General features: G+C 46.6%; 1 protein-coding gene across 1 annotated transcript in view; it reads left to right on the top strand.

The window, feature by feature from the left end:
- Window positions 1–13,435, top strand: part of LOC126209891 (serine/arginine repetitive matrix protein 2) — a 690,162-nt gene that overhangs the window by 527,238 nt on the left and 149,489 nt on the right. Inside the window, exon 8 of the mRNA XM_049939014.1 lies at window positions 9,286–9,432. Within this exon, the coding sequence (XP_049794971.1) occupies window positions 9,286–9,432 (147 nt within the window). The remainder of the gene's footprint in view (window positions 1–9,285; window positions 9,433–13,435) is intronic.

The following is a 13,435-nucleotide window of genomic DNA, read 5'->3' as shown; positions in this document are numbered from 1 at the left end:
TTCGTGGCATCTAGCGCTGTTCAGTATGCGGTGCTTATGACTCTCAGAGACGAAACAGCGATTTTACCGTGACTTCACGGGTCCTGTGCTGTAATGGCTTACAGAAGCAAACAGAGCAGTTGCCATGTTGGTTCGATCGCTCAGCTAGCACACCGTATGTGGTGGTTTTTGTATTTATACTTGTGAATTACGAAAACATGTAGTTTTGAATGGTAAACCACAACAAAAAACTTTCAAAAACGCGGTATGTTTAGTAGCGTTTGTTGTGCTCAAGTCTCGCTAAAGGTGACGTCGGTGGAAAAATATGTTACCACTCTTTTTAAGCACTTCTTTTAGTGAGTTAAATAGGTAGTTAAAACTGATCACTGGCTTCTATTAATGCACGTTTTACTTTAATTCATTTGTTTATGCGTGATATCAACTTGTCTCCCGTTCTGTGCTGTTCATTCCCCTATTAAGCAAGCAGCGGAACGTGGAAATGTTGTGGAAGGTGGTAGGTCGGTCCTAGCTTGGTCTTCGGGACACCCATAGCAGCTGTACCCTGCAGAAGCCACGCTCCAAAGACTCCTCTACATGTAGCTAACTGACATTTCAAAGCGCAGTCTTAAGACTAGCTGCTACCAGTTCGAAAAACATCAATCGATAACCAATTTTTTTAAAAAGGAGACTGTCATTATTCGTGTGGGAAGTGTTCGAAATTAGTCCGATAATTTAAGTTCTGTAAAAAGTTATCGACAAATATACACTAGCGGAAAAGATCACAACACTAAGTATGAGTGGTGTGACATAAACGAAAGTTGGTAGCGTGTTTCTACATCTGAAATATGTTTATACAAAATTCGAGCCAGTCGCGTAAGAGAGGCGCTAGTTGTGCCACTATGAGGATGCAAATCGAGGTTTGCTTTAAATGAACAGTGTAGCGATCGTGAGCGTCAGTTACCCTTGAGATTGGCCGTCGTGAGTTGATGTTAGTCAAGAATTTCTTGAAGGCGACAAAGACGCCATTACCAGCACCTCACTTTCAACGAGGTCGTGTAATAGGGCTGGAAGAAGCTGAATGTTCCTTCTCAGACACTGCAGGAAGACTTGGCAAGAATGTAACCGCTGTACATGACTGCTGGCAGCGGTGCTGACGTAGAATGTACGGTCGCAAGAAGACCGGACTCTGGACGGTCACGTGGCACTGCCGAGAAGGAAGACCATCGTGTTCGGCGTTTGGCTCTGGCGCACCGTACTGCATCTGCAGCAGCAATTTGAGCAGCAGGTGGCACCACTGTGACGCGACAAATTGTTACTTGAAGGACAGCTCGGAGCCAGACGTCCAGCAGCGTGCATTCCACCGACCCAAACCGCAGCTGTTTGCGACTTCAGTGGTGTCGAGCGAGAGCTAATTGGAGGGCACGGTTGACGTCTGCTGTGCGTTTTGGTTCTGTCTCAGTGGCTTTGTGTCTGTTAGGAGGAGGCCAGTCGAGGGCCTGGTCACCAGATCTGTCTCCAGTCGAGCACATGTGGGACATCATCGGACGACAACTCCAACGTCACACACAAAAGCTGAAATTACGGTGCCTGTATTGTCCAACCAAGTGCAACAGGCACGAAACTCTATCCCACAAACTGACACCCGGTGCCTGTACAACATAATGCATGCACGGTTGCATGCTAGCATTCAGCTTTGTGGCGGTTTCAAAGTTTATTAATATACCAGAAGTTCACATTTGCAATGGCTCAATTTGAGGGTGAAATTTCTGAAAACGTACGTTTGGACCATTGTATTGTAGTGAAACATGGAATGTGGGAAAACCGCAACAGAGGAGACTCTTAGCATTTGAGATGTGGCGCTACAGACGAATGTTGAAAATTAGGTGGACTGATGAGGTAAGAAATGAGGAGGTTTTGCGCAGAATCGGAGAGGAAAGGAATATGTGGAAAACACTGATAAGGAGAAGGGTCAGGATGATAGGACATCTGCTAAGACATGAGGGAATGACTTCCACGGTACTACAGGGAATTGTAGAGGCAAAAAACTGTAGACGAAGACAGGTACTGTAATAGTCGTACATCCAGCAAATAATTGAGGACATATGCTGCAAGTGCTACTCTGACACGAAGAGCTTGGTACAGGAGAGGAATTAATGGCGGGCCGCATCACACAAGCCAGAAGACCGACGACGCAAAACAAAGGCTTATCTCGCATTTACATTAACCTGCGATCTTATAATGTTAATCACTTAAAAATATTAGAGAAATGTTGTCTCGAAATTTGATTACTGTACGTTAATAATTTTTTAGTATTGCGTTTTTTTCCGTCAGTGTATTTTTATGCTCCTGGCTCTCATAGTCTTTGCCTACGAGCCGCGTCTGTACTAAATGTCGTGTCCATTCATCACTCGGAACCATTCTTCATCTGAATTGAAACGTCCCCTTAGAAAAATTAATGAATTACTGTGCTGATAAACCTCTACGTTGTTTGATTTTCAAACAGCTGAGCAGAACTGAACGTACTAACATTTCTCTCCTTACTTCTTCTGATCAACACTGAACTGACACACAATATTTTTAGCGCAACGAAATCTGACTTTCAGTCCCTACAAAAGAATGGCCCTGACTAACATTAACCTATACCAAACTTCCTGGCAGATTAAAACTGTGTGCCCGACCGAGACTCGAGCTCAGGACCTTTGCCTTTCGCGGGCAAGTGCTCTACCAACTGAGCTACCGAAGCACGACTCACGCCCGCACCTCACGTTTGGAAGAGCAGAAGGGAAATTGTAGAAGAGGAGAAACGGAACGATCAGCTGTTGCGGAGCATGCTTTCCAGCCAGGGAACCACAATATTCGTTTCGAGTACACGCAAGTACTAGCGGCCACAAGCGGATACTACGGAAGGCTCTACAGGGAGCCAATCGAAATCGCCAAACACCCTAATAATTTCAATCGAAAGGAGGAGGGCGTGAAATTAAACGGTATATGGGTGCCGGTGTTAAAGAAGATGTGTACCACCCGTCCACTACTGGGTGATGGCAAGGGCGATCGACGGCGACGGACAGCGGCCAATTGCACTGGCGTTTTCAAAACACGTGAGGTCACACCGCGGCGCGGGAGCGCGCAGACACGGAATTTAGCGGCAGTCAGTAGCGAGCCAGTGTGTGTTGGACCTTCCATCGAGCTACGGAGCCCCTTGAAGATGTCTCCCGCAGTCGGAGACGAAACGTTGGGAATTGAGACAAAATTCATCAACCGACCACGGCATAACAGCCCGTATAGTTATAATGGACATGAGAAGCTCTCCTGCGAACCTTGCAGAACTAGCACGCCTGAAAGAAAGGATACTGCGGAGACATGGCTTAGCCACAGCCTGGGGGATGTTTCCAGAATGAGATTTTCACTCTGCAGCGGAGTGTGCGCTGATATGAAACTTCCTGGCTTCGGTAGCTCAGTTGGTAGAGCACTTGCCCGCGAAAGGCAAAGGTCCCGAGTTCGAGTCTCGGTCGGGCACACAGTTTTAATCTGCCAGGAAGTTTCATATCAGCGCACACTCCGCTGCAGAGTGAAAATCTCATTATATTAACCTATACCTTTCATGAGTCACTTACCTCACAAAAAAGTTCGTTACTCGAACTACTGCAATACAGCGAGCGCCATTACTGCCAGCTAAATAAAAGATTCTAACTACTGAAGGCACTAACTACTGATAGGCATAGTTAGCAAATGAAAGATTTCGATAGAGAACAAACAATGTATTTACCTTAATAGTGTTCAAAAGTCATAACATATATATCAGTTCATGACATCCAGTCTTACAAATTTACTCTCTCTAATGGACACACGTCCAGATCATCCGCTCTCAAAACTCCGCCATCTCACTCCCCACATCCACCACTGCTGGCGGCTCACCTCCAACTGCGCAACGCTACGCACTGTTAACAGCCAACTGTTCAACACTACAATAGCAAATTCCAACAATGCAAACCAGCCACAGACTGCACACAGCACAGTCAGTGATTTTCATACAGAGCGTTACGTGGTGGTGGCGTTACCAACATAAAAACCTAAACAGCCTACTTACAGAATCTATATCTGTACTCCACACAACACCTTACTGCGTATGGCGTAGGGTACTTCTGGCATCACCAATACTTTCCTTACTTCCGTGTCCCATTTGCAAATTGTGCTCAATGATGACAGCTGTCGCTAAACCTCCGTGTAGAGTGTCTTACTAGTTTCCAAATTGAATGCCCTCCTGTTTTGGTACCAAAACATCCGCCAATTGCTTCAACGATGTTGGAACTGGAAATCTGCTCTTCACTCTCCGCTGTTAAACTTCTCGTAGTGGTTCAGTGATGTTGACGTCTGACGATTCTGCTGGTCACGAAAGATGTTTTATGATATTCTGATACTCCACAAGCCAATTCTGAACCTTTTTCGGCTGTGTGTATGGGTGCATTATTATCTTGGAATACGGCAGTGTTTGGCAACAATATGCACGTCATTGTCAAGCTATTCATTTGCAGTAACCCAACCTGTGAAGGTAACGGAAGGGCCAGCTGAATACCACGATTTAGCCGCCCAAATCATAACGGAATCTCCACCACTTGCTTGACTGTAAGAAGCAGGCAGGCCGAATAGTAGGTTTCTTTTGAGTTTCTCCATATATGACCCCGGTCGTTTGTAGTTAACACTGTAAACAATGATTAATTTTACCATACCACATTTTTCCAATCACCGAGTGTCCAGGTTTTATGGTCGTGGCACCACTTCTTTCGCAGCTTTGCGTTGCCTCCCGTTACTAACTTCGTCACAATAGCAGCCCTTCTATGAAAGTTACGCTTGTGATGTTCCCACTGTACTATTTATGTCGACACAGTTTTTCTCACGTGAGAGTTGCGTTTTGCAGTCACTTTTGCCGCGATAGTTTTACGAGTATGTTGTCCGGCAACATCACTTTTTAATGCTCTTCGGTCTCTGTCAGTTAACTTCGGCTTTCCCCCACAATTCCTCCTCGCCGATCATATTTTATCAAAAACATGTATTACGTGTGCATTTGTTACTGTGGAGGCCATCACTGATGCTTCCGCTAACCGCACACCACCACGTTGCCTTTTTGAAGTCAGAGAGATCAAATATTTCACAGACCGCTAACCACCGCAGAACAAAGAGTATAATACACTAAAACAGGGCTTCCCAACCTTTTCAGCTGGCGGACCCCTTCTTCAGTCGATAATCCATGGCGGACCCCTAGTCAGTCAAGAGCACAGTAACTTCAAATTTCAGAGCGAAACCCATGGGAACTGAAAGCTTCATAATGCTGGTGCCATGTTCCCAATGACCCCACCCCCTCCCCCCGAAGTATCAATAGTCTTTGGCTTAGAGATGAATGAAAACAACCTGAAATTAACGGTCCAATTGGAACTCTCACTGTATCCAGACACTTACTAGTGGATTTACTCCCTTTGTTCAACACACTATAGCCTGATTAAAATTACTTGGTATTTGAAATTTCATACGATGGACCTGTCCTCCTCCAAGAACAATCAACGTCACGTCCAAACTGTTCGCTGTTGACAAGCTGTCGCTTATGGTCTGTTCACTTCCACTATTTAGCTACTGTTGTGTAAGGAGCATGCATATTTCGTAACAGTCGTGTGTGTGTGGGGGGGGGGGGGGGGGAGGGGTCGTGAAATCCGAAGAAAAATGTTCAAATGTATGTAAAGTCTTCATTGGATCGTCCTCCCTCCTCATTCATTTCAACTGGAAACGTCCCTTGTGAAAGCGAAGGAGAAACTGCACCCTTCTTCAATGATCCTGACTTCAGCCACCGGTCCATGTTAGATGTAATAAACTGGTCAAAAATCGACTTATGAAATAGGTAGTGCACTGACAAGGCAAGTTTAACATTTAATGATGCCTGGGGCCGCATACGTGCCAGCGAGCGGTGTGATTGGTCGACAAACCTCGCTCCGCGCATGCGTAAAAGGCGCATTCTAGCGCCGTGAGCCGGCGCACAAACGACCCCCGTATTGTTGCTAAACAGTCGATCAGAGAAGCCGCATTCTCCGGCACGAAACTGTGTAATCGTTCTCACTTAGAAACCGCAAAGACTGCTTGGGGATACGACCTGAAGTAAAAGTACACATGTTTTTCACACGAAAAAAAGTGATGAATTTGATTTTCACATTTTTATTCAATAATTTTACTCATTATTTGACACGATTTGGTGAAGGGCGACCGCGGACTCCCTAGAAAGAGCCGGCGGACCCCTAAGGTGTTCGCGGACCATAGGTTGGGAAGCCCTGCACTAAAAGATAACTTCCAAGACGTAGCACGTCAACTGTGCACTGCTGCCGCCTGTAAGCATTGGTGCCAACTTGCAACACAACGAAATGTATATTGCATGGTGTTCATACTATTTTGCTAGCCGACCCTTCACGGAACATACACTCTCGGAATGCCAACAGCATACCTCTCTGTACTGCAGAACGCCTCTTCTGTATCCTATGCATCGGAGGTTTGTTGAGCATCTCGTGACAAAATGCGCTGCTCTTCGCTAAATCTTCTGTGTCTCTTCTATTAATCTAATTTGGTAAGTGTTCCAAACTGATGAACAGCACTCAAGAATTAGTAGAACAAGTATTTTTTCCAGCTACTTGTTTCGTGGATGAATTATATTTCCTCAACATTTTCCCAATGGATCTGCATCTAGATCTACGTCATACACCGCAAGCCTCCTAGCGGTGTGTGGCGGAGGGTACTTTCGGTACCACTATACGATCTCTCCAACCCTGTTCCACTCGCGAATAGTGCGTAGGAAGAATGACTGTCGGTAAGCCTCTGTATTGGCTCTAATTTCTCGAATTTTCTCCTCCTGGTGAATACGCGAGATGTACGGGGGTGGCGGGTGTGTGTGTGTGTGTGTGTGTGTGTGTGTGTGTGTAGGGGGAAGTAACATGTTGTCCGACTCCTCCTGAAAAGTGCTGCCCCGAAATTTCAATAGTAAATCTCACCGTGATGCACAATGCTTCTCTTGTAACGTCTGCCAGTGGAGTTTGTTTAGCAGCTCCGTAACGCTCTCTCGCCAGCTAAACGATCCAGTAACGAAACGCGCCGCTCTTCGTTGGATCTTCTCTATCTCCTCTATCAGTCATACCTGATGGGGATCCCAGATAGATGACCATTACTCAAGAATCTGGGGAACAAGCGCCTTATAAGCCACCTCTTTCGTGGATGAGTTACCTTTCCTTAAGATACTTCCAATGAAACTGAGTCTGGTGTTTGCTTTTCCAGTATGTGTTTTATATGGTCATTCCACTTAAGGTCGCTCTGTATAGTTACGCCTAGATATTTTACGGCAGATGCTGTCTGCAGCTGTTTGTCATCAATAGTGTAGCTGTACAGCAGTGGATTTCTTTTCCTATGTATGCACAATATGTCACATTTATTTACGTTCAGGATCAGCTGCAAGAGCCTGCACCAATCATCAATTCTATGCAGGTCGTTCAGGAAATTCTGGCGTCCATTAACGGTCAAAAAATATCCAATCTACGTCTGCCTGTTCAACGTGGTCATTAGTGGTGTAGGTTACATAGAATCCACCGGAAGAACTTCCTGATATCTGGAGCTGCTCCAGTTGACAGCAGGAGACCGTGGCCTGACTAACTCTCTGCATTTGGGGCTCTGCATGAACCGTTTGCTCATTTAGTTGAGAGTAGTATTCTCTTGTTCCAGGTGCGTTTCTTTCCTTGGTAGCATATTCATTCGCTATCGCGGAAGTGTACGTTCTAGTACGCTTAAGTAAAATTAATTCCCGTGTAGGTACATCCCAGCTATGGCATTTGATCCCACGGATACAACATATACACTGCCTGACAAAAAAAGTAAAGCTACCAACAGACACAGTCGGATGTCACATGAATGTTCGAACACGCACACAACGCTGATGGATGTATGAAAGGTGAAAGTAACGAGTTTCTTTGACAGGCAGATCAGTTACCAGAGTGCTACAATACTTTTCGTGTTTACAGTTGTTACCATGTCTGGTAGAATATATAAAGGACGTGAATAGCATCAGATGTCGACTGATCACTGTGAAGAAGACGGAGATGCCGTGTACTCGTGTGAGACAACGTTATCAGCAAATGACAGAATTTGGTAGGAGCCTCATTGCGCGTCTCCATTTGACCAGCTGGTCGAATCGTGCAACCTCCAGATTTGTGGAGCATTCGGAACTGGCAGTGGCTCGATATACGATTGTATAGGGACGTGAGGGCGGGCGTACTCTACGTCAAGGTTCCGGTCGGCCACTGGGAAGTATCGTGGTATTTTACACCAAGTACGTCCTATATCCCACTGTGCCTGCCATCCGAGAACAAGTAGTGCACTCCCTGCAACAAATCTGTCATCCTGCGCCACTGGTCGGAGGCCACAGCAGCCAGACTAAGGGATTACCGTTCCATACCGCCGTAACAGCACAGCCAAAACGGCTGCTTTTGGAGTGTTGTCGTGGCAATGGACTGCAGAGATGAATCGTGGTTCTGCACTGCCCCAGGCGACCGTTGTGGACGAGTATGGCAGCGAGCAAGGCTGGCGTCATAGTGTGGGGAGCCATAGGGTATTATTTCGGATCACGGCTGGTAGTGACGTCACAACGGTACGTCACGGACATCCTGAGTCCTCACGTGTTACGTTTCACGTGACACTACTGTGGCGCCATTACCCGACAGAACACTGTTCGTCCATACGTGGCTCGTGTCACTACGAACTGCCTGCGCGATGTTGTACTACTGTATCAACAATATCCCCAATCTGTCCTCGATGGAACGTGCGCAGGATCAACTCGGACGTCAACTCCGTCCCAGTCCCAATGTCGAGGATACTGAGGACCAGTTACAGCAGTCGGGGGCCAGCTTACCTCAGGAGGACACCCCTCCCAACCCAATCAGCGCATATAACCAGGCCAGAGGGAGAGCAATATCGTACTCATAAAGGGGCTCATAATGCCGAGATGTCGGTGCTTCACTTTTTTGTCAGGTGGTCTATTCTGATACCAAAGGATCTTGTAATTTGGAAGGAAGACTACTGCCACGAATGTGCAGAGAGCCGATATCGTTGCTGGCGGAGTGCGGATGACCGATAAGAAATAGTAAAGGAGTGGGGGTCGTGTGCCGGCAGGTGGACGGCTCGATGCTGGGGGCGGCGGCGTGCGGCGACGGCAGCCGGCCGGCGTCGCGGCGCTCGTCCGGCGGGGGCGGCGACGTCGACGGCGGGAGGCGGCGGAGGCGGCGCCCCGAGGACGGCCCGCCGCTGCTGCTGCCCAACGTCAGCCCGGTGGTCAGCCCCGCGGAGCGCGAGCTGCTCGCCGCCAAGGAGCGCGCGCTCGCCGAGGAGGTGCGCCGCACTCCTGCCCTCTCCACACTCTGCCCTTCTTATTCCTGTTCCGTAATTCTTAATCTTCATGTTCCGTTCCTCACCCTCCTCCTCTCCATTTCTTTCTCCTCCTCCTCCTCCTCCTCCTCCTCTACTTCCTCTTCTTCTTCGAGTTCCACATTATTATTCTCTCCATTTGTATCTTCTTCCTTAATATCTTAGTCTTCTTCCCCTACTCCTCTTCCTTCCTCTAGCTATTCATGTTCTGTATTTCATTTTCTTTATGTTTCATACTTCTTTGTAGTTTACTTATTTTTCGTCTTCTTCTTTCTCCTCCTCTTACTCCTCCTGTTCGTTTTCTGCTTCTTCTTATCTTACGCTCTCTTTCCTCCTCTCTTTCTTCCTCTCTTTCCATTATTTCTTCTTCTTTATCTTCTGCTTCTTCATGTTTAATATTATTACATCTCCTTCCTTCTCCTCCGTTTCCTCTTCTTTGTCTTCTTTTAATTCCATATTTCTTTCTTCTTTTCTTCCTTCTTTCCTTCTTCCTCTTCCTCCTTCTACGCTCCTCAGTATTCCATATATCCTCCCCATCTTTTTTCTTCTTCTTCTTCTTCTTCTCCTTCTTCTTTATTGGTGTTCCATGTTTCTTCTTCTTACTTTCCTCCAATTCTTCATGTTGCATATGTCTTCTTCCTCTGCATATTGCCTATTTATTCTCCTTTATCCTCCTCTTCGACCGATGACCGTAGCAGTCTGGTCCCTTTAATCCCACAACCTATCCTCCTCTTCCTCCTCCTCCTCATTTTCCTCCTCTCCTCCCCCTCCCTCCCCTCCTCCTTCTCCCCTCATTTATTCTTTTTCTATCTATTCATCTCTTTCTTTTCCTTCAAGATCCATAGTTCTTCTTTTTATCTTACTCCTTTTCCCCTTACAATTTCGCTGCTTTTCAGCCACTCGTTATTCCAACAGCTACTACCTCAATTTAATCAGAAATGTCTGAAATAAATCTGAATGGTCTATTGTGCAAGCGTACTACATGGATAGCAGAGAATAAACGATCACATTTATTTGACTCTAAAGCGGTATTAAGTCGCCCACCATATCAAATATTTAATCTTTGCGGCACTCAGGAAACCTATTGTCGTCAACTCTATTGTTATTACTATTGAAATAATTAATTTCCATTCTGCATACGAAACGTAAATCAATATTATTGTCTCACAAAAGGAAACCCTAAACAACCTATGATGTGGCGTAAAGACATCGTCGTCATGAAACAATATGTCACGTAATGCAAAGATGACAAGTAAGAAACTCACTGAGACATTGCTCCAGCGCCGGCCGCGGTGGCCGTGCGGTTCTAGGCGCTTCAGTCCGGAACCGCGGGACTGCTACGGTCGTAGGTTCGAATCCTGCCTCGGGCATGGATGTGTGTGATGTCCTTAGGTTAGTTAGGTTTAGGTAGTTCTAAGTTCTAGGGGACTGATGACCTAAGATGTTAAGTCCCATAGTGCTCAGAGCCATTTGAACCATTGCTCCAGCATGACACTGTCGCTCGGCTGATAACTCAACAATATTTCATTACTGGAAGAATGCTTTGGTAAATTATATATGAGAATACTATTTTGATAGAATGAAACTGTATTGGGAAACCGGGAGATAAAATACGAATAATTATTCACATGGTGCGTAGCATGGTCAAATAGAAGAAAAAAATAGATAAAAGGGCTACAGAAATTGCCATGTCTTCTTTGGAGCTGGTTCAATTATATTCGTAGAGCGGTCAAGAGGTAATCTGTACAACTAACAAGACAATAATTTGGTAACATTTTACATGTCCGAAAAATTAAAGTATACTTTTCAAATGTGTCGAAAAAATGTAAAGGAAGGGTGTCAAAAAGGGCTAATCCTGAAAGTGATATAATGAAGTACAGCCATTACTTTCATATGATATAGGAAATAATTGTTCCAACTTTATTTTTGTTCTGCTGGGGATAACCGGTTTTGGCTACAACAAGGTTCAGAAAGCAAGATCCCAGACCACATGGCTGTCAGTGCTTGGAGATACTGTGCACTATTGTAAGCTATCTGTTAGCAACTGCTGATCGTTGCCTCCAGTAGAACGAAAGGATACTGGCTCACAAAAAAAATTAATCACGCAGAAGGGGAAGAGGAAGGAGGAAAACAAAATTTCACGATTTGAGAGGGTATATGATGATAGTTCAGAGATTCCAAAATCGAATCAGATTTATGAAGAACTTGGTATATGAGCTCACTTGTTGGTACGACGTAACACCCCTTTGCCTTTCGTTCGTGCACTCACTTGGTTGGGAAGGGAGTCATAGGGTCGTGCTACCATCTCCTGAGTCAAGCTGGTCCAGAACTGTTGCAACTGGACCTCGATATCTAGGATACTGGCACTGGGACAGGGATGATGTCCACGCTGGTCAGATACATGTTATAACCGGCACAAATCCAAGGGTACTGCTAGCGTTGGGAGAACCTCAACATCATCCAGGCAGTTCATTGAGACGCGTACCGTTTGTGGACGAGCATCGCCCTGTTGAAAAATGCTCGCACGGTACCGTGACACGAGAGGTAACTTGGGTGAGTGCAGCATGTCTGTGACGTGCCGTTGTGACTTTAGAGTTCCCTCAGTCACTACCAGCTGAGACCTAAAGTCACACACGATGGCTCCCTATACGGTGACGCCAGGAGTAACACAGCTCCGCCTCTCCAAAACACTGCAACAATGAGGCTTCTCCCCTGGTGGCCGCCACACTCGTTGACGATGGTCATCTTTGGAAGTGCACAACCGTGACTCATCACTGAACACGATGCGGCGTCATTCATCAGCAGTCCGTGCTTCCTGGTCACAGCACCACTCGGAACGCAGCTGTTTGTGTTGTGGTGTTGTGTTAACGGCAGCCTACGCGTGGGACGGTAATTGCCTCGTCCGGTTGCCGTAAGTCTTCGGCCAGTGATGTGGGATGACAGAGAATGTCGCAGGGACGCCATTACATAGTGTTGGGTGGCAGGCGCAAACGTGAAGGGGCTCCGATCTGCTCAGTGCACAGTACGACGATTCTCCATTGTGGCGGTCATATGTAGTAGGCTGGAATCTTGACGGCGAGTACGCCTGCCTTCATGTTGCCACGTAGTACTAACGCCACTATCATGTCAGACTGCCCCACAAATATGGATATCGAACGAGTCGACCAACTGCCCAAATGGAGACCGACAGTGAGAACCTTTTCAAACACTGTCAGGTGCTGATGACACTGTCTCATACGAGTATGCGTCAGGCTTTACAGTAATCCCTGAACATCTGACGGTATTGACGTCCCTCATATACCCTATCAGGCTTAGTAACAACGCTCTGGTAACTGCACTCTGGTGACCATTCTGCCTCTTACAACGAATTCCGAGTCTAGTGATTTGAATACCCACCGATGATATGTACACCTACGGAGTTTAATTGACATCTGCATCCAAATACACACTCCAGAACCCGCCATACGGTGTGTGGTGGAGGGCACCTTGTACTACTACCAGTCATTTCCTTTCCTGTTCCATTCGCAAACAGAGCGAGGATAAAACGTCTCTCCATATGCCTCTCGTATTTCATCTCCGTGGTCCTTACGCGAAATGTATGCTGGCGGCAGCAGAATCGTTCTGCAGCCAGCTCCAAACGGCGGTTCCCTAAATTTTCTGAGTAGTCTTCCCTGACAAGATCTGTGCCTTGCCTCCAGGGATTCCCGTTTGTGTTCCCGGAGCATCTCCGCAACCACTAGTTGTTCGAACATATGATTAACAAATATAGCAGCCCACCTCCGAATTCCTTCTATATCTTCCTTCAGCCCAACCTGGTACGCATCCCAAACACTCGAAAGCACTCCGTCGTCAGGCCACAATTGGCCTACCGGGACCATCCGACCGCCGTGTCATCCTCCGAGGAGGATGCGGATAGGAGGGGCGTGGGGTCAGCACACCGCTCTCCCGGTCGTTATGATGGTATTCTTGACCGAAGCCGGCCGCGGTGGTCTCGCGGTTCTAGGCGCGCAGTTTGGAA

Source organism: Schistocerca nitens, chromosome 10 (genome assembly GCF_023898315.1).
Source record: "Schistocerca nitens isolate TAMUIC-IGC-003100 chromosome 10, iqSchNite1.1, whole genome shotgun sequence".
Lineage (NCBI taxonomy): Eukaryota > Metazoa > Arthropoda > Insecta > Orthoptera > Acrididae > Schistocerca > Schistocerca nitens.
Note: the sequence above shows the minus strand (reverse complement) of the source record. Positions and strands in the feature narration are given on the sequence as shown.